The sequence below is a fragment of the Lissotriton helveticus genome, chromosome 10, assembly GCF_964261635.1.
Source record: "Lissotriton helveticus chromosome 10, aLisHel1.1, whole genome shotgun sequence".
Taxonomy (NCBI): Eukaryota; Metazoa; Chordata; class Amphibia; order Caudata; family Salamandridae; genus Lissotriton; species Lissotriton helveticus.
Genome location: NC_136071.1, coordinates 64,263,063 through 64,285,084, shown reverse-complemented (window position 1 = coordinate 64,285,084; position 22,022 = coordinate 64,263,063). Strand labels below are relative to the sequence as shown.

The 22,022-nt window shown below is 39.5% G+C and overlaps 1 protein-coding gene across 1 annotated transcript in view; it reads right to left on the bottom strand.

Annotated features, from left to right (window-relative positions):
- The window catches only part of LOC144783914 (vomeronasal type-2 receptor 1-like), a 236,567-nt gene that overhangs the window by 85,124 nt on the left and 129,421 nt on the right, over window positions 1-22,022 (bottom strand). The window contains 2 exon segments of the mRNA XM_078662652.1: window positions 7,794-8,079; window positions 10,944-11,127. Of these exon segments, the coding sequence (XP_078518778.1) occupies window positions 7,794-8,079; window positions 10,944-11,127 (470 nt within the window).

Here is a 22,022-nt window from a genome sequence, read left to right as displayed (position 1 = left end):
GAAGGGGGCGTGGCTAGCGCTTGCAGGAGATGGCGGCGTCTTTGTGACTCTCCCGGGAAGCGGCGGCAAAGGAGGGCATAGCATGACTCCTTACTGATATCTGAGATGCCATAGTACGAGAACAGCTGTGGGAAGAAATGCAGCGTCGGAGAAGCCCCTCTGTTGTATTCCAGGAGGTCAGGAAGGTCTGCTTTCATACTTCATCATTCAGCGGAGCCTGGTGAGAATGCGGCCACTTCCCGGACCCCGCTGACGGAGCTTCGCTCCTAGCGGTAATCCGGTTCGCAAACGCTTGCTGCGAGAAGCCTCTCATGTGATACCTTCCTCCTGCCAAAGTGCTTTATTAACCTCATTTTTGTGCCAGACTAACTCTGTATGTGCAACGTTTATTCTGTCACACCACACATTCAGTTGTTTCTGAGGTGACGGGGCCGCCATTTTCCGAGCCCCGCTGACGGAGCCCGGCTCATAGCGGTAGCTCGGTTTCCTTGCTGGGGGCTGCACGCTCTATTAAATTCACCTCATTTTTGTTGCTGCTTCCTAAAAGTAATGGTCCCTTCTGCCATCTGCTGCCATAAGATTAATACCTTTCACTGTGCACCGTTGAAATTAACAAATGAGGCTATTCCTTATCTCTTCACTACGATAGCCTGCTCTACAGCACAGCTTCTGATTTATGTATGAGGAGAATGTTTCTTTATTATCTATAAGTTCCTTGGCACTGCTTTTGGCCTCAGCTGGTTCTATGCCAATGTTCGACATTCCTGCTACAGCCTTGATGATTAAATGTACATTAGCCTGCGTTTAATGCTTCACCTTCACCTTTTCACCTGAATTTTGGCGCCTTATTCCTCATATTCATTCAAGATGGTGCTATCTTATCTCTCCATGTTTCATTGACTTTTATTTTATTTACCTTTTTGTAATGTTCCTCACAGGCTCTTTATGCATTATTTACTGCACTGAGGCTTTTGTACAATGTTTCTATGAGCATATGCGTGCATGTTTTTCCTCGCTTCCTTTTCTATTTTGACATGGTTGGTTTCTGCAGTAGATATTTGCAATGTGCCTTATTATTATATTTTGCTGTGTTTTAGCATATTAGTACCATGTGCATAGTAGGATTTTGAATTCATTATCTCTGTACTAGTGGCCTTTGCACCCTTACTGTAACTTACAGTTTTATTATTACATTCCACACATCTCTCTTTAAGCATAAATTCTGGTGTTACATTTATGTTTCTTCCATTTTTTTGCTTATATACAGTGTCATATTAGGGTATCATTCTGCTTTCTTTCATTTTCAACTTGTGATTTTATTTAACTCGTTCTTTCCTTGATGGGTAAGTTATCTAAGGATTTGCATAAACCCTCATCTTCCCCACGCAAACTTCTAATTCATACGAGCTCCAGATATCAGTGCCTTACAATGGAGGATTCGCTGGAATCATCTTCTAAACATTCATCGCCATCATCGAATCCGTCCTTATCCTCAGCTACTAAAAGTACTGTGAAAAGGTTAAAAAAGATCCTCCTTCTCCGCCAAAGCAGCCTAACCTGGCCACCATGGATATCCTCTTGGAGGAAATAAGGGCGTTGTGCCCTTTCATCGATGAGACTAGAGCCACACTCCAAACGATCACAGATAAATTGCTAACTGTTGATGGACGTGTTACTCAATTGGATCAGGATGTTACTTCCTTGAATTCGTCTGTCTCTAAGGTTGACCCGCTGTGCGCACAGGTTTCAGCCATGCATAAACAACTCGAAAATTTAGAAAATCAAAACAGAAGGAACAACTTGCGAATTTATGGTCTTCCGGAGGGGACAGAGGGGTCAGACCCCTGGTGTTTTTCAAGACTTTCCTACCAAAAGTTCTTTCATTACCTGATAGCACCACTCTCAATATACAGAGGGCACACCGTCTAGGCCCCCCTCCTAGTGCGATATCCCCCTCGGCTACCAGAAAACCAAGGGGCGTAATCATCTACTTCCTTGAATATACTGATTTGCTCAAAATTATATCAGCTGCAAGAGCCATGAAACGAATTATATGGTCGGGCAATCCTCTTTTCTTCTCTCAGGATTATGCCAAGGCTACTGCTGATAGACGCAAGGAATTCTTATCCCTATGTCCTCAACTGCGTTCGCTTGGAGCTCGTTTTGGTTTATTTCATCCCTGTCTCTTCAGGGTGACTCTCAATAACAAAACCACCACTTATGAAGACCCATTGAAGTTGAAGAGTTTTCTCTACTCCCATAGTTCTACTGCGATGGATGTTACATCTTTGTCTCATTTTACTTGATGCTTAGTATTGTTGCTTTAAGGTTATGTCCACATGCATTTATTGCTTTTGATTGTTAGCTTATAGGCAATGCTTTCTCTTGGTTATTATTTCTAATCTCCAGTTGTTAATGTTTTTCATATATTCTTTTATCTCCGTTCTTATAGATCATTACCCTACGTGTTTTTTCTCTCCCCTCATTCCATTCCTGGAGTCTGCTGAGGCATCTCTCCTTCCCGCCTTCCCTTATGAGTTACAGATCCGTCATTGTCCTATGTGGCCTCCATCCTCCCTACCCTTACATGTCCTGGATATTCTGTAAGTCATATCTCTTCCTTCATATTTTTCTTCTATGTCTTCTTCTTTTCTTCTTCTTTTCTTTTTCTCGTTCCTTGCATCCTAGTATTTTTTCGACTTTTTCCTCTTCTCTCTTTTCCTCATGGATGATTTCCTGTTCTCTTTCTTTCTCTCTTATTATCTTCAATCTCTTCTATCTTCCACCACTCATTCTTTTTTTGTTCTAATTGTTATTGAATACAGTTTTTTTCTACAGATTACTATACTGAATGCTATTTGTTGTTTATTCCTACTTTTATCTGCATACAAAAATGTTGTATTCTGTGTTTTTCACATCTTCTCACTTTAAGAGTTTTTTGCCGTTTATTCTCAATGCATTGTATTGATTGTTATGCATTCATTTTTGATTCTCTTATATTGTTGCTTTGCCTTAACCAGCCTAATATGTACTATTTATATCTTGTTAAATGCCTTTAAAAGTTGTTTCCTGGCACGTTAGAGGTTTGCACTCCCCCATAAAGAGGCAGAGAGTCTTAACACACCTAGCCAAGCTTAAAACAGACATTGCCTGTCTACAAGAATCTCACCTATCACCCGAAGAATCTGTCAAACTCAAAAGAGGTTGGGTAGGGGAGGTCTTCTTTTCCCCAGGTGATGGAAAGCGTAATGGAGTTCTTATTTTATTTCATAAATCCCTCTCAGTCAAGATAGTTGCTAACTCAGCAGATCAGCTTGGTAGATGGGTTTTAGTTAAATTAGTTGTGGATAACACTCCAGTTTCCCTTTAAACATCTACGCTCCAACTACAGGGGACGCTTCTTTCTGGTCTTCTTTATCTCCTCACATTACCCAACATTATGAGGACAATTTCATTCTAGCAGGAGATTGTAGTGAAGTGTTTGACCCCTTTCTAGACAGGCACTCTACCAGCATATACACTCCCCATAAGTCACATAAATCTTTCAAACAACTCATTCACCAGTTTAAACTTATTGATGCTTGGAGATTATGCAATCCCACACTACGAGAGTACTCTTTTTTCTCTCCGCCTCACCAGACTCAATCTCGATTAGATTACTTTTTTATCTCACATCATCTTTCTCAATCCTTGTTTGCCTCTGACATTGGTTCTATTTTGATTTCGGATCACGCACCAGTTTCTATTCACCTTGATATTTTGCAGAAATCGCCCCTTACTAGGAAATGGCGCTTTAATATCTCCCTGCTTCTTGATTCTGAATTTGTTTCTTTCTTCACTGACTTTTTTCATGACTTTTTCTTACGCAATGAATCCACCGAGATACCCTTTCCTGTTGTGTGGGATGCTTTTAAGGCTTCCGCTAGAGATTTTATTATTCAGTATGTCTCCCGTAAACGTAAGAACGCAGAGCATATTACTAATGACCTTCTGTCCAAGATTAAGAAATTGGAAAATTCTTACTTTGCTTCTAAATTTAAAGAATGTTTACACAAGCTCATAGCCATTAAATTACAATTTAACAAAGATACCACAAATAATGCTTCCAATTATTTGCTGCGCTCCAGTGCTAAATTTTATGGGGGTCAAAACAAGGCCGGCAAACTTTTGGCAAACTATTTGAAAGTCAAGAAGAATAGGACTAATATAGATAATATATACGGTCAAGATTCTGTTTTGAAACATAAGGATGAAGACATCCTAACTGAATTTCTTCAATTTTACAAAACATTATATTCTTCTGAAGCTACTTCTACGACCCAGGATATATGTCAGTACTTTTCTGATATTGAGTCTCCTTTCGCTACCCCCCCTGATCTCTCTCCATTAGAATCAGATATAACTCAGAAAGAACTTCTTGTTGCTTTGAAATCTCTCAAAAAAGATAAGGCCCCGGGTCCAGATGGTTTCACAGTGGAATTTTTTCTTCATTTCTCGGCATTACTTATTCCAAAACTACGCAGTCTTATCTCCACTTTTCTTGATTCTGGTTCTTCCTCAGGTTCCTTTTCCGACGCTCTCATTTGCATCCTTCCCAAACCAGGCAAAGACCCACAGCACTGTAAACATTATAGACCCATTTCCCTAGTAAATATTGACTACAAGATTTTTTCTAAAACTTTGGCTCTCCGTTTAGAATCCTTTTTTACCAGATTTATTGGGGAAAGAACAGTCTGGTTTCGTCAAGGGTAGACTACTTTCAGATAACACTAGATTATTTTTCGATATTCTCTCTAAGACTTCACACTCTTCTCATTCTCTTGCTGCATTTGCCTTAGATGCGGAAAAGGCTTTTGATAGAGTCGAGTGGTCGTATCTATTCCAAACGTTGAAGTGGTTCGGTTTTGGCCCAAACATTTCTACCCTCATCTTTCTCTTATACTCACACCCCAGAGCTGCTATTACGGGGAATGGAGGTGTTTCTTCCTATTTCTCCCTTGGTAGAGGGGTTCGTCAGGGATGTCCTCTTTCGCCTTTCTTATTTAATCTAGCCTTAGAACCCTTCCTATTACGCATTCGCCAAAATATTGTTATAAAGGGTTTTACGTTCCAGAAGTCCACAATTAAAATGGCGGCGTACGTTGATGATGTTTTATTATTTTTGTCTGAGCCCACGACTTCGTTGCCTGCCTTTTTGACTGAAGTCAATTCATTTGCCTCTGTTTCTGGTTACAAATTAAACAAAGATAAGTGCGAGATTTTACCCTTGACTAAATTCACTTATAAATCAGATTTCACTATTTCGGGTTTCACATGGAACCCTAATTGTATCAAATATTTGGGTCTTCACTTTACTCCTACTCTTTCAGGTATTGTTTCACGTTGCATGGAGGACTGCTTTAAAAAATTGACGGACCTTACTACAAAATGGCATCCTTTATATTTATCTTGGTGGGGTAGATTGGACACTATCAAAATGATGCTTTCCCCCCTGATTTTGTTCATAATTTCCAATATTCCGTTCTCTATCCCTTTATTTCATTTCAAGAAAATTAATTCCATCTTATCTTCATTCCTTTGGGGGCGCAAAAAGGCTTGCATGTCTATATCTAAATTAACTCGCCCGAAAGCAGAAGGAGGGGTACATTTTCCGAATTTTTCTCTTTATCACAAATCCTTTCTATTACACCAAGCTTCTAGATGGATTGAAGATCATCCCACTTTTTCTCCCTTGTGGACATCGCTAGAACTATCATATATTTCTCCCTACTCTTTTTCAGAATACCTCTTTTTCTCGTCCACCGCAGTCTATTTCTTCTCCGATTCTCAAGTATACTTCTAAAATCCTACCATCCCCTTTAATCTCCTCCTTTTTTGAACAACCTATTTGGCATAACTCATCGATTTTAATAAATAATAAACCATTTTTTGGAAGGCTTGGAGAAGTCGTGGTAATATATGGGTACATCAATTATTCCAGCATTCTCGTATTCTTCCTTTTTCAGTAGCTGCGGCATCTTTTCACCTCCCTTCTTCTTTTCGTACTAAGTATCTCAAATTAACATTAGCACTTCAATCAGCATATGAATCACACATCACGTTGCCTTCCACTTCACCTCAGGAGTCTCCTATTATATCTCAATTGCGCACTTTACTTATTAGAGGGAATAGCGCGTCCAAGATTTATTCTTTGCTACCTGCACCAGCATCACCACGTCCAAAGACTAAAGTGGAAGAAGCATGGGAAGTAGATATAGGTCTCTCATGGTCTACTGAGTTGTGGGATAAACTTTGGGTAAGATTGCGTAAATCTTCTAGGGCTGCAAATACTGTTCAGACTTTGTTTTTTATTTATAATCGACTTTTACTTTCCCCACTTATTCTTAGTAAAAGATACCCCGACCTGTCTCATACATGTTGGACTTGCTCTGAACCTCATGCGGATTTGCTTCACTTGCTTTTCAAATGCACTCCAGTTCACACATTCTGGGTTAAGGTGTGGTCTCAAATTAATAATATCTTCTCCACTACACACCCTTTTCATTTATCTCATATTTTTCTAGGTAGTCTCTCCCCCATTTGGAATCATTGCACTCATAGCATAAAAATAATTGACCTGCTTATTGCAGTAGCTTTTCAACAGATTACTAAGGCTTGGAAAGATTTCACTCAACTCTCGTATCAGGCTTGGTGGTATGCTTTATGCTATAACCATAGGCTTGACACAACGTTTGTTTATCCACTCGCTATGGCCCCAAAACGAAAACAATTGTGGGATCCAGTCACCTCCTTTTTTGATTCATGTGTTCTTCGCTCTCTGCCTAAATCCCCCTTCCAACAGGAAGTCGCTAAACCTCCATAAGTTCCCTTCGTTGCTTTATTTACCTTATAATAACAACCATTATACCATTCTTTAGTTTATCATATATTAACATTTGTCGCACATTTCATCATTGCTGGTTTTGTTTGCAGTTTATTTCCTTCGGATTGTTTGTTTTATTTATTTTACTGTATTCTTTCTCTTTATATTGTTTTTCTTAATCTGTATAAGTGAATTATATGACTATTAATAAAATACATTTGAACTGAAAAAAAAAGAGATAAACGAAATCCCTTGTAGCTATTCCATACCTTAATTGTTAGGTAAAGGGGCCATGTTCAAGATGATAGCCCTGCCGTGATTGTTGTATTTACTGCAGAATTGCCCCTATAAGCTGCCGTAAAGAATTTCTTACAAATAGACGCCCTACTGAACCTCAAGGCCAACATTGTGCCATGAATGACTCTCTCCCATGTATCATGGTTGTCCTCCCTTAAGCCAAAAATTATCTTCAATTTGTCAGCACTAGCATTTTCTCACAGGTGCTCTCTTATGCCATACATTTCCTACAGTATGCCAGTCTCAGCAATTTTCCACAGATGCCTCTATGCCAAGAATTACATTTAGTTTGCCAGCACTAGTATTTTGCCATTACTGTACCCATAAGTATAACCTCTAGTGTTCCCTCGTTTTCAGAATTCCAGTGCCATAATTCCGAAATAGGTATCTCTTTAAGGCACGAATTACCTTCAGTGTGCAGGAGTCAAGGGCACACCTGCAAACATAACCTCACATTCTCACTCATGCGTCTATGAGTGCGTGAGAGAGACTGTTTGTGAATGCATTAAAACACTTCCATTTTAAGTATGCTAACACAAATATAGCTAAGCAATGAGGTGTACATGTTATGATTAGTTTTTTGCATTATCTATTTTAGTCTGATAAATAATTACTTTAAATGGGGTGGAATTACCTTTCACAACGCTTTGGAGCAGGTGGATCTGTGAACAAGTAATTTGAAGATGGGAACATTGCCTCCTCATGAACAGCAGTCAGAATGCCAAATATCACATCCCCCTCCCTGGCATACGACTCTATGGTGTCTGTGACAGAAAGCTCACAGCCGGATTGCTGGTCCAAAGCTTCATGTGTAGATGTAGCTGCCCACATGTGTGTATGTTTAATAGCATTGATCAGAATGATTGAAATGATCTTGTTCCATTGATTAGCAGACATTCTTTTCCACATTCTGAAATTGACTAAAAAGAAAAGAGCAGTTAGAGTTTGGTGCCATATTAGCATTTTCAGAATATTACATGTTCATAAAAATTTAGATCCAGATTTACTAACATTTTGCACTGGATTCGCATCACAAAAGTGATGCAAACAACTGCAATATATTTTGTTGGAATTTATTTTCTAGCACAGAATTTGTTTTGGGCTGAGAAGTTGCCTGAAATCATTGCAAACCTTTGGTTTTCCCTGCTTTGCATCATGTTGTTTCAGGGGGAGGTTCCATGGGTGGTACATGGTCGTTTCCATGCAGATACCCCTGGGATTTGATACAAAGCCCTATCTACTAACAACAGCAGACAGTTTTTTTTGTGACAATAATTAACATAGCTTTAACTTGAAAAAAATCCTTTTGTTTCTCCAAACATTTCCGTTTTTGCAAATGTTAAAGTTTGCCTTGGGATAGTATGTTGTACTGAAAGTGAATCCTTTCAGTTTGAAATCAATGGTAGACTTTGGTGCAATGGCGTATCCAAGGCACTAAGCAACCTAATTGTGTGCCAATGTGAAGGAGAGAGCATGACAGTACCATATCTAAGTAGATATGGCACTTTCCTTCTCCTTCTCTATCACATAATTTTGGTTGATGGACTTCATTGCTTGAGTGTTTTCTAAATAGACGCCTTATGATATGGTAAAACCAGATACAAATGTTTTTTATTTTAGCATTTTTACGCTATCATCAATTATGAGTTGAGGGCTGTTCGAAATAGGGTTGTTGGTTAACTCGGTGCGAGCCCTGGTTAAGCACAGTCAGAATCTCTTTCTGGATGAACCACAAAATGCCACTAAATAAACTGGTGCTAATTACTGTATAGCTTGGCATAAGCAAAGCAGTCAGGCTTAACTTAAAGGAAATGTGTAAATTTGAATATTTATGCAGCATACAAACAGTGATAAAGTGAGAAAAATGTTGACACCAATACGACAAAAATCCAAATAGTAGAACAAGTGATATGAATTTATAAACTTTTTAATAAAAACTAGCGCCTAAATCAGCAAAGCGCCAGGAGGGACATCTAATCACTCAAGGCCGGGTCAAAGTAGAAAAATGCCTCAACGGAGAGTGGTTCATATACAAGAAGAGTATTGAGCCTAATCAGTACTTAACTTCGGACTAGAAAACGTCTTTAGAAAACTGTATTGAGAAGGTAAATTTTAGCGATGCAAAGGCTCAATGAGCTGTCCGATGAGGGAGCGCTGTCACTGAACATCCTGGGCTCATAGCCGCAATGAAGATTTTTATGTTCTGACTTAGTCTATGAAATGGAAGTCGAAAAACTCCAGTGGCACAATACAGAGGGCTCTAGCCGAAGACAGTTTCATGAGGTCAGATACCCCTTTGGTGAAGGACTGCTCTTTGAATGACATAGTCATTGACCTGCCTATACTGTTCAAACAGACTTTGCAACATGTGTTGGCACCTCCTTTATTAGGGCTTTAACTAGTACTCTATTAGCACACTGAATAATCTGCAACTGCTACTGTGCTTTACAAGAATGGCTGAAATTATTGCATATTCTTCTGCAGGTGGTCAGTATGTTGCTGACTATGTATTATTTTTTTTATAAAGTCTTGCACCACCATGTTGATGCAATGGGCCAAACACAGGACCCTGAAATATCCACCATTTGCCATAGCCTTGACTATGTTACTGGCATTGTCTGTGGCAACAAATCCAATTCTGAGATCCTCGGGGTCACAGCCATTCAGACACCTTGCTGTCAGGTTTATCCAAGATGTTTACAGATGTATGTGATTTCTCCTTGTCAAACATGGCCACTGGGGCATGCCGCTGAATGCTCTTAAAACCTCCTTAAGGGCCAACACCTGTAGATATTTTTTGCTTTACCCCCAAAAAAGAGATCCAGTTTGCAGAGATGCACATGTAATCATTCGCCTGTCAATTGTTCTACATATCTCTGGTCAGGTGGATAGTGTAAACAACACTTTGCTGCAAAGCATGTCCAACCAATTGAAGCACATCTTGATGTGGCACTGGAACAGCAACTCTGGCAAAATAGGTCTGACTTGGAACCTTCTATTTCAGACAGATGGCTGTCACAAATCTAAGGAATCTCACTCCTTTGAAAAAAGAAGAAGGGAGTAGTTCCAGCGATAATATTGTTCCAGCTTCCCATTATTCAAACATGCCGTTGGATGTCTGTGCTCATAGTGCCCCCCATGCTTAAACATGCCCTCAAATGTAGTGTTTTTCTTCTTTTCTGGGACCACTGACACAGGTGACATCCGAGAAATAGGAAGTGGTTGAGCAGTCACTGTATGCCATGGTGTCTCAGTCTTCTTGGGTCAGTGTGAAGTCGCTGAGGTAGGCAATTCTGCTTGTGCACTGCTAGGGCCAGGGCTACTTTGCATGAGGATGTCACCTTCTTCTTCCTCATCATCATCTCCCACTGGGATTTTACTTGTAGCTGATATTCCCTGGCTCTTTGCACCACTACAACCACATTCAGAAAAGGTTTTAAAGGTGCTACACCCACTTGATTGTGCCACTGCCAATGTTTGCATAAGAACTGGTGATATGTGGGCATTTTGTTGATAGCCTCTACTGAGGTAGGGCCTGGTGCAGGTCTGAGCTTGGGCCTTGCCCATATGAGAGCTAGCTGTGCTACCTGTTCCACATCCCTTGGAGCAGGAAGAATAGTAATGTAGGCCTCCACTGTGTCACAATAAACAATGATTAGCTCATCGTCATCATCCTCCTCATCATCCCCTTCCATTATTCTAAGGCTTTCAGGAACATTTATTTTCCCTTGCCTCTCCTGGTGCCTTTCAGACACTGCAAGGGTCCACTCCTAGCCTGTATCACCATCATCAGAAGTGGTGCTTGGAGAAGATGCTGGAGTAGTAGCCTTTCTTTTCCTTGGTGGAGATCTTGGAGGCAATGATTCTTCAATAGGAGGTTCTTGCTCATCAGGAAGCTTGACCTCCTCTACTGCTTCAGTAAGATCTCCCATTACTGGCTGTAGCTGATGTCCACTTTGTTCTGTTTCCTGAAATGATTGGATACAACTTCACGAAAGGGACAAATCCAATTCACCTCACTGCACATCAGGCTCACCATGATTGCAGTGACTGCCTCACTGACAGGCATGGTCTTGGGCTTGGGTCGGGGTGGTGCTGTTACAGGAGTGCCACTCTCAGCTTGCTCTCCAGAGGACAGGCAGCATGCACACAGCATTATCTGGAAAAAAGGTTTCGGCCGACATGTCACTGGTGGAAAGCTGCTTCTTCTCACTGACCACTTTCTTTTGAGCAACTTTCTTTGGGGCCATCATAAAGCTTTCATTTGGCAGTGGCACTAAGCCCCACAAGCAGAAGGGATTAGAGGCCTGAAGTATGACATCACTGTACAGGCCATCTTTTTGGCAGTAAAGTGGGTGAGGTCTCCTCTCTTCTGCACCTAAGAGCAAACAAGCAAGAAAAACATTTAGTGAAATGTGACATTGTTGCAGTTTTAATTAGCATAGACAAAGGCAATATTAGTGTAATTGGTTACTTAAGTACTAAATAATAACCACTGTAAAGTCAAACCACAAAACCATACAATACAAAAAAAATCCCATATAGTAACACACACAATAGCCAGATAGAGCTCTTTCCTTTATGTCGATAAAGGAGGCTCCTGTGGCACTCAGCAAACTGCATGGGTAATTGAATACAAATCTTTTTTAAAAATGAAGGTATGTTTGTGCGTGTTTAGCAGATAATGTGTTCCAGAGGAAAATGGAATAACCATTAAAAAAATGAATGATGCTGCAGTGTACCACAGCCATAGTGTCCAGGAGGAAATAGAGTTATACCTAAATGAAAACTGAATGCTGTTGCACGGCTGAGTACCTATGTTGGCTGGATGATTGGATAAATAGACCAACCGAGACAAAACAATACAAATATTTAAATGTTTTAATATATAATAAACACATTACATTAAAAAAATATTTAAAAAAATAATCCAACAAATTAAAAATACAAATTTGAATTAAAAAACTATTAATAAATACCAATGTTTGTATGGGAGGATGAGAAGAAACCTATAATGAGGCAAAGAGGTACAGAATAAAAATAAAAAGTAAACTAATGCATGTAATATATAAGCATTGTTCATCAAAATTATATTCTTAATATACTTACTACAATGATCCTCAAGCATATTAGTAAACTGATATCACATCCACCCATGCAGGCCTATGGCAAAGGCAAAATGGCTGCCATCCACATGGCCAAACAACAACTGTGATCACAGAGGCATGAGGAACAAAGAAAACACATTTAGGCCTATGGACACAGCTTCCACAAAATGGCCCCTGGCCAATTAACATGAAGAACAAAGACAAATCAATGGCAGCCTTTGGTAAACAAACACACATACTAGACAGACAAATGAGGCATAGTTACACTGATGAAAACACTACTATTAATCTAGGAATGCCAAAAATGGAAATAACTGAGTTATAAAACGTTTACAACAACTCACCTCCAAAAGCATCAAATATTACCCCAGATATACACTTTTTATGTACAAAATATTGTGACATACCCCCAAATAACCCATTTCTAATTTAATCCAATGCCAACCCAGCCCTGAATGATGTTTTAAAATAGCACCTAACACAGAAACAGTTGTTTGATAAACCCATGACTAGCAATGGCCTGGGCATACTGGTTGACCCATTGGCAGACTAGGCCACATAGTAAAATAAATAAATATTGCAAATGTAACAAACATGGACAAAATGTACTGAACTGTGCAGCATTTTTCCCTTACAAAAGAAGAATAATTATATGAAGAAATATAACTAGGCCCTACTGAAAAAATGCAGGTATCCCCACCACAATAACTTTGAAAACTCAACTAAAAGTACAAACAAATATGGGTCCATGCCCTCTATCAAACAAACAACATCCTTATACAAGAGATTAGGAACTTACTTGTGAAATCTCAAATACAATGTCCTTATATCCAATGGTATATATGCCGCAGACTAGGCGAGTGACTCAAATCCAAATAAAAAGTAACCCGGAGATGGACAAAGCACTGGGAGGGGCCTGCTGGACAGGAATAAGAAGTTGAAGTCTCTAGGGCGCTTACCTCTTGATAGAAAAAAAATGGCTTCTCAAACAAAAAAACAACTACACTGGCCCATTGGAGAAGAAAACCCCCTTGAAAAGCCTCTCAGCTGCTTCTCGAGAGCAAAAGCTACAGAAGCGGTGCATTTGTGACCACAATCTTCACTAATTTGGCACCTTAACGGCCAAAGGCTGTGTGAAGTTAAAGTGCTGTGTGAGCTGCCAGTGGGCTAAGATTATCGTGGCACTTGCGAGGACTAAAATAAATATTGATTGTGGAACGAAAAAAAGTCCACTTTGTGCCTGTGAAGGCAAATTTCAAGAACTCTGCGCACCTCCGCAGAGTGCAGAGGGGCACAGTTCTGCAAAATGTATGAGTGGAACAGAGTTTACCACCAGGGCTTGTTTATGACTCCTTTTAAGTAATTTTGAATGATTTTTAGCTTTCGTTCAAGAACAGCTGCTAGGTTTTATCCGAAGGCCCTATCAAGTTTCTCTTTTCTTGGAAATAGAATTCCTTCAGTGCTGCTTATCGAATTGAAATGTTTAGACTCTGTCTTCTTTTAATATCTATGTGGCTATGTGTACTTTAGTGTTTTTTATAACCGAAATAAAGTTTATGATGATGATTATACAATCATTTCTTCAAGTCCTTACTGCATTTTCACACTATTACTGCCAAAGACAGGACAAGTTTCAACAAAGTCGTGATCCAAACATCTGGTCAAAACACATCTCTCTGTACCAACCTCAAATCTTAGCCTGAGATCCAGAAATATATATGATGGAGTCTTGGGCCCATCCAGATCTTCTCATCTGAACCTGCATCAGACTGAGTGCATCATCTCATCAATCCTTACATGTCTTGATCACTACAAAATATAAAAGATAAGAATATTTTTTAGATTATTATCATAATGCATTATGCTTGCTTTCACCCATTACAAAGAAATACCAGACATATATACAAAGATATTTAACTCAACAAAGATTATTTTGCTGCAGATTACAAAGTTATGTCAGTGTGTTTAGCGTCATGTTGAAAGGTATGAGTATTGCAATAGTCTCTTAATACAGACAACTAACAATATCCCTTGTAACAGCATACACATTATACACATAATACACACAGACATGAGTTGCCTATCAAGCCAAAATTCAATTCTCTCATATATGTCACACTGAGCTTTATATCGTTTGCAGCGGTTCACAAGGCAGATATTTTAGGTTATGCATATAGATTATTTGAGTAGTCTTTGTGTGTACAGCATTGGTTCCCATAAGCTATGACAGTATGTTTTACAATGTAAAGAGACTCCTGGAAGCAAATCTTTGTATGACACACCGCCATTCACATTACTGGACATTGGAGCACCATATATGTACAAAATTTCCCTGGAGTATGTGTCAGAAATGGTAAACTTCCATTGGGTTCCTCAGGAGCAGTACTTTCAAAAGCCCACCTTCCAGCAGCCTTGACTCAAGCTTAACTGCACAGTATCAAAGTGGCTAGATTGGGGGAAGGGAATTCGGGAGGGTACTGCTGGCAAGGAGCCCTGGAACGAGATGTTGTCCTTAATTAGCTTTCCTTTCGTGCTTAGTAAACTCTTTAACTATATTTAACATGGGTTAAACAATGACAACATACCTGTAAAGAAAAGCAGGTTATGCATGGAACAGTCATTGTGTACATCTTCTCAGGCTTCACTGGCAATTTCTGTTCCTATAATTCTCAAGGATACAATGTCATGGCTAAACAACCACGTTTCAAAACTTAGCTCACATTCATATAAAGAGCCACTTGGCTTTGGACAGAATGTTTCAGTACAATGTGCTTTAACCACTGTTAAATATCATATAGGTACTTCCAAAAACCGCTTTTGCAATACACAACACATTACATATGCTAATGAGGCAGATTCATATTCAAATGGCCAAGGGAGCACTTCAGTGCTATGTATCAGAGCTAAAATATGCAAATGTCCAGGAAGTGCATCAGACACAATGCAAAAGTCATCAGGTAAGCAAATCCCCCTAAGGGCGCTTCAGTGCGATGTGCCCAAAATGCCAGAGTCATCAATATGTAAATACCCAGAGAGCGCTTCAGCGCGATGTGCCAAGTTGCCAAAATCACCACACATGTAAATGACCAAAGAGCGCTTCAGCTCGATGTACAACAGTGCCAAAATCACCAAACATGTAAATGACCAAAGACAGCTTCAGGGCTATGTACAAAGTGCCAAAATTACCAAACATGTAAATGCTCAAGGTGCGCTTTAGCGCGATATGCAACTTTCTTTCAAAATGCAAAATAACAAAAACAGCAAATAACAAAAACACAACGTAGTGCCTTTCGCAATGCTGTTGGTTAAGAAAGGAACACTTCTACCTGATTGTAGCTGAGAGAGGATGTACAACCTGGGAAAGAAAACAGAAGTCTCCTTGCTGCTACCAGAATCTTCTTACAGCAACAGGAGGACAGGAAAAGCTTCTGCTCAAGCTCAGGGTTCTCAATAACCAGCAATGAGAACACGTATTGCCCTATTTAAAGGGCTCCGGAAGAAGCTTCCAGATTCCAGCTCACAAGTAAACTACTGGAGCTGAGAAGGGACAATAGGCCTTGATAACATCATAGTCTGCAACAAGCATTGGCACAGACAAATGGCAAAGTCACAACAAGCATTGGTAAAAACAATAGAAAACAGTAAACAGGTGCTTGACAAGGTGCACCAGGAAACTGACGTGGCAGAATCATGACAGTATGTAGGAAACAGAAAAAAGGAGGGAAGGAGTGCAATGGAAGACGAAATGGGCACACGTTGGATGTAGAGTGGTAAGGAGAAAATGGTGAGGCAAAAAGAGGATGTAGAATGAGGAGAGGGAGAGAATATGAGGAGACAGGGTGAGAGGAGCGTGAAGGTGAGATAAAAAGATGGGAATTGGAGTGCGACTAAAGGTGGTAGAAGAGACAAAATGTAGAGAGGAACAGATAGACTAAGAGAACTGGAGGAGTGTGATGGAAAGAGAGGAACAAAGAGATGGAAAAGGAGTTTAAGAAAAGGTAAGAGATACAAAAATAACATGATTTGGGAAATACAAAAAGTGATGAGTAAAAGCTGGGAAAGACAAAAGGAGTGAAAGACATTTAGAGGAGCAAAGATATGAAGGAGAAACAATGATGAAGAAGGCAGGGGACTTGTCAATGTAGCTTGTGCAAGGTAAATAGTTGTATTTATTAAATTACTTACCGTACTCCTGTCAGTCGTATGTCAGACTCCACTAACCCCACTACCCTGCCCCTCCCCCACCCGCTCCACCGAACGCATCACTCCCTCAGTGAGCCGCCACTTCTTTAACTGTCCATGGTGCCTGGAAGAACGATGTTGAGACCTAGTGCTCTGGACTGTTTCTGTGCACTTTACCTGTGACTGCTTTTTGAAAGACAGAGGCACTTCAAGGAAGGCTGCTGATTTCTGTGTGTGCATACTCTGCCTGTTTGTGAATATCAGGGACTTTGTCATGTAGACTTATGTTCTGATGTGCCAATACATTCCTTATCATCCCAACAGCAGCATTTAGAGGCTTCTTTTAATACATTATATTTCAGAAAAGGCCGTCATTTTGGAAAATATTCCCTTTATATGGACATTGCTGCTTTGTCCCATTCATGATGAAGAGTCACAGCCCTAAATATCACATGACATACACTGGTAACACAGCTACATCACATTAAAAACGGAAACCATGGCAGCTACAAGCACACTCTTTAAAATCATGTTGAAATTATATTTATACACATTACAATTACAAATTAAAATTCAAAAGCAGTTTAACATATACAATATTACTATTAAAAGCATACATTTAGAGTTTACCTCTAGGGCTGATAGCAAAGTGATTTTCAGATTCATAGGAAGTTGATTCTTCCAGCACTTTAGAAAACAGTGCCCCAGGCTTCCAGAGACCTTGTGTCCGCTGTCATTGTTTCCACCTACACAAATCTTCTGAGCAAACCATAGTATACTGCAATGCACAAACTTCTATGTAAAAGGCATTCCAATTATCTAGTTTGTGCACCCAAGTTATTGTTTAATGTTTACAAAACACATATATTTTACATCTTAACTTTGTGATTACAAACTAATGTGTTATTCATGTGAACCATACAATGATGCTTGCCTACTAATACTTTTGCAAGCCAATATGGAAAACATACAAACCAATAGATTACGTACGAGAACAAGTACATCATGCATGCAATCAGTATGTAATGCTTTGAAACCAATAATTTTACTTTTTAACCAAAATACTACACACAGGAACCAGATGTTTACAAGAATGAACTGACTTAGCATGTATATTGAGCAATTGAATTATGTGTGTCAACCAGTATATTCATGCTAACCGGTGATTTATGTATATGAACCAGTATAAAATGCATTTCAACCAGCACTAATTCCTTTCAAACCAATAGATTGTGCATTCCAACCGAAAAATTCTATGCACAAATGAGTATTTTATAAGTGTGGAGCAACATGCTATGGGGTCGATTCCAATGTCTTTCGGAAGGGCTCCGAATCGGATTTAGGTTTGCCGAATCCGATCTGGGACCCTTGTTTCTGATCGAATCGTACACATTTTCCAACCACCGAGTATGATGCCTGGAAACCGGTAGAGCTGTCCGAATTGGTTTTGAAAGGCATTCGGAGAGATCGCGTCTTTCGGAGCCAAATTGTACAGCTCTATGGACTCAGTTCCCGAGTGAGCGAGTACCATTATGATTGAGACAGCTGTTCCGATTCGGTTTCTCCAGAACTAATTGGCTGCCAAAATCTGTCTTTGGGGCCCATAGCAGTCCCTCCTTCACCATAGAGTGCAAGGTTTTCCCCAACCACCCCTTTCTTTAATAGGAGCCTGTGTTCGGAACACAGACTCCCATTAAAGTTAATGGGAATCTGACTGAATCATATCAAGCAGCATTCAGATCCATCTAAATCGCTCCCGACTCCCCCGATCCTGGTCATCCGGAAAACATTCTGGAACCAATTCAGTAGGAATGGTTTCTGAACGAGATCATAATCGAGCCCTAAGTCTGCATATTGGGTAGTTTTCCAAATCTACCTGTACCACATGGATTCAAACCACAATATAATGCTTTCAAAGCAACAGGCTGCATAGTTGGAAAAATATATATAACGTGTAAAGACCAGCACATTACAAGAATTAACCACTATAATAAATATAGGAACCCATATATTAAACATTGATATCCATATGTTGCTCTTGCAAATCGATACAATATGTGCATTAGTCACAGTGCTATAAATACAACCAGTCTCATATTATGTACCTCAAGTAATACATTAGATGTGTGAAGAAACTCAATTAATTGTGAAGGTAAACACATACTTTATGCATAGAAACCAGCGTATTGTGCAGGAAACCCATGGTGTTTTACATAGACCAGTATTTACTGCTCATTCACCAATGGACTAAATAGACACAGCAGGATATCGGGAAGATAAACTAAATTGTTGATTTTAAAAAATGCACTCCTTACACAATATTCTTTGTTGTGAAACCAAGGTGCTTGATTTGTGTACAGATAGTTTACCTGAGTGTTAACCAGCATACTGTTTATGCAAATCAGTGTTCCTGGATACCAACCAGTATAGTGCAATAAAACCAATACAATTTATCAGCACCAGTACAGTGCACAACAGGGCCGGTGCCAGGGCGAGGGTGGTGCTAGTGGTACCACTGCACCAGGCACTGACTTGGGGTGGCATTTTTGCAAGTATATTAACATTTTAAAAGCACCTGCTGCTGCGCTCCTGGCCGCCCGCAATGTTCATGCATCAATCAAAATCTCAAGATAACTCCGGTGATTAATTGTCTGCCTGGAAAGAGACCGGAGGTTTGTCTAGTGAAAGTTTTGGCTCATCCTAAGGCAGCGCTAAGAGTTAATATGCCTGCTGCTAAAAATGTGTACCATGCAGACTCCCAAAGTGCATATACTGTAAATAGGTCAGTGAGTTACTGCTTCTGTAAAAGAGCTAATATTTGTACTTGTAGAGTATGTCAAACTCATAATATAGAACATTGAGTTATTAACTGTCATCTAAGAGCTGCATGCAAACTGCAAGATACATTTTAGAGCTATATGTGTTTTTGCATAGTCTTTCATTATCCTAATCTTTCCAAAAGGGTTAATTTGGGTAGAAAACAATTCTTATTATTAAAGAGAACCCCTAACAATGGTTTTACGTTTAACATTCTGAATATGTGCTTTTCCAGAATAAGGACTCAAACTATATTGCCTACCAGTCTTGATGACATGTCACTTCTACTCTGACACCTTACACTAGCATGAGTGGTGCTATAAAACTCAATGAATTTGAGAGACAGTGGTTATGGAGACTAGAGGGGCATTGTTAAAGGGTGCTAGTGAGGGAATTTGCGGCAGAGATGGGCATTTGGGGGGCTGCCAACAAACATTGTTGCACAAAGTCCCACCAGTGTTAAAGCCGTCCCTGGTGCACACAATGCCACATTCTTCCTATCATATATTTTCTTTTTAATTCAATTTATGTATTATGATTTGGAACTCTGAAAAGTTCCACATAAAAACAAATATCCAAATTATCAACTCAACCAACACTTAGAAAGAAGAGATTCTGTTTTCATAAAATGATAAACAATTCATATGGGCGTGTTAATTACAGGGAGGAGCAATGTCAGCACAAAATCTTTTTCAGAGTCCTTTCGAATACAAACCTGGCAGGGGCTGGACAAAGCAAGTTAAACCCTTGGATCCTAATACGACTTCCACTGTGCTTTTGCTATGATTGCTAAAATTATGTTTGTAATAATACGATTAATTAAAAATTCTATGATTCATTATACTGTTCACAATAACTAGCAGCATCAAGGGAAACAAAAAAGTGCAAGTGCTCTGATATCAAAATCTTGGACAGATATTGAATTTTACATGACGGTATTTGTAGTGGCACATAAGGAGATAAAAGTGCAGGCACACAACTGTAGCACCAATAGCTAAAGACCCTTTTAAAATGCGACCATAACATTGATAGTAACAAACATATTAAAATAATAACACTTGAAAAATTACAACCTGCTAATAAAATTACCCAGAAGTATTACTCATAAAATTCATTACGTTTAGATCTAAGTGGAGCCTATATGGCCTATTATGGGTAAATGTGGAATCCGTTTACTTCTCTAGACTAAATTTAGAATTGTTTAAAAAAGCTTAAAAAATTAAAACAGACTGGAGACAGTTGCGAGCATCCTCAGCAGTGACAATATTGTACTTCAGAAAAAAAGTCTCAAATATCTGCTTCGTAAAGGTTGTAATAGGGGACAAACAAATAGGACGTGATTTAAGTGCTGTACACAAGTACCACATAGGTGACAAAGTCTATCCTGCCTTGGAAGACTATCCCAAGCTCCTCTTACAATTCTTAAGGGAAGTAAATTCAGTCAAAGCAACAGGAATATTCTGCGAACTCTTCTTTGGAGATTCCATATAACGTAGGAGAGTGGCTTTTTATAAAGAGTACACCCCACAATAAGGCAATTACTGCAATGCTCTGCGCACAGTGCTGTTACTCTCTTCGAGATAAGTCATAAATATTTTTTTTTTTCTGGTTTTCAAAACTTGTTTAGGAAGACCACCCGCACAGACAATTTCAAAATCAAACAAATTTACAGTTTTTTGGTAATTCCTAAAAAGAACACCTTTTTCCTTTAAGGTGTCAAACATTTCCTCGCGCTTTGCTACCTGTAAATGGTTCTCAAAGCTGTCCAATAGTACATCTTAAGCATGCAGCCATAGAAAACACGTAAGTGCAAAGTAACCAAAATTCGAGCAGAATTGCTGCTATAGGAGCTGCACGATTTAGATGACATATTTGGCACCAGATACACCCCTCTGCTCTCTCAACATTCTCCCAGTGCTGTTTGTCCACTGATTCACAGGCATAACTCAAAGCTGGAGGTATTTTAATTTTGAAAACTGGTAAAGCATGTGCAAATTCTCCCTACAGATGGAAATAACTTCACCACAGAAAAGTTTTTTGTCCCACAAGAACCAGTACATATTTATCCTGACTCTGCATCTCATGTGTCTAAAAACCACATTATTACTTTTTGAAATATTTATTTTTAAATAGTATTCTTCTGAATAACTTGCTAACTTGGTGAGTCGTCTTTGGAGTCCAATTGGAGTTAAGTGTAATAAAATGGCTTCATCCGCATATAGCAGGCAACTCAACTACATAGTTCCTAGTTCTAGGGGGTCCCCTTTGCAAAGCTCTACCCCACTCGGCAAATCATTATTATAAAGAGAAAATAGAGGAGGGGCCAGTAGGCACCCTTGCTTCAGCCTGTTTTGTCCCTAGTTTTTTTTTGATAGGCCAGTAGGGCCTGAGTCCAAGTGGAGAAATGAAATGCAATCATTAATCTAAGTAGGTTCATGGGTATCTCCATAGTGGCCAATTTTCACCACAGTTTCCCCGGTCAACCCGGTCGAAAGCCGTGGAGTAATCTGTAAAGGCTGCATATAACGGCATACCCTTGCTCACTGGGTATTTTTCAATTACTGTTTGCAGCGCGGTAATATTATCAAGGGTACCACTATATTTGCGCAACCTGGCTTGCTCTACTGGAACAAAACCATTTCCAAATGCCCAGTCTTACAGGTGGATGAGTATGCTCCTGGCAAACAGTTTTCCGGTCGCATCCAATAGTGCTTTCTGTCTAACGCTAGCAGGTGATTTTTTTTGGTCCCTTTTGA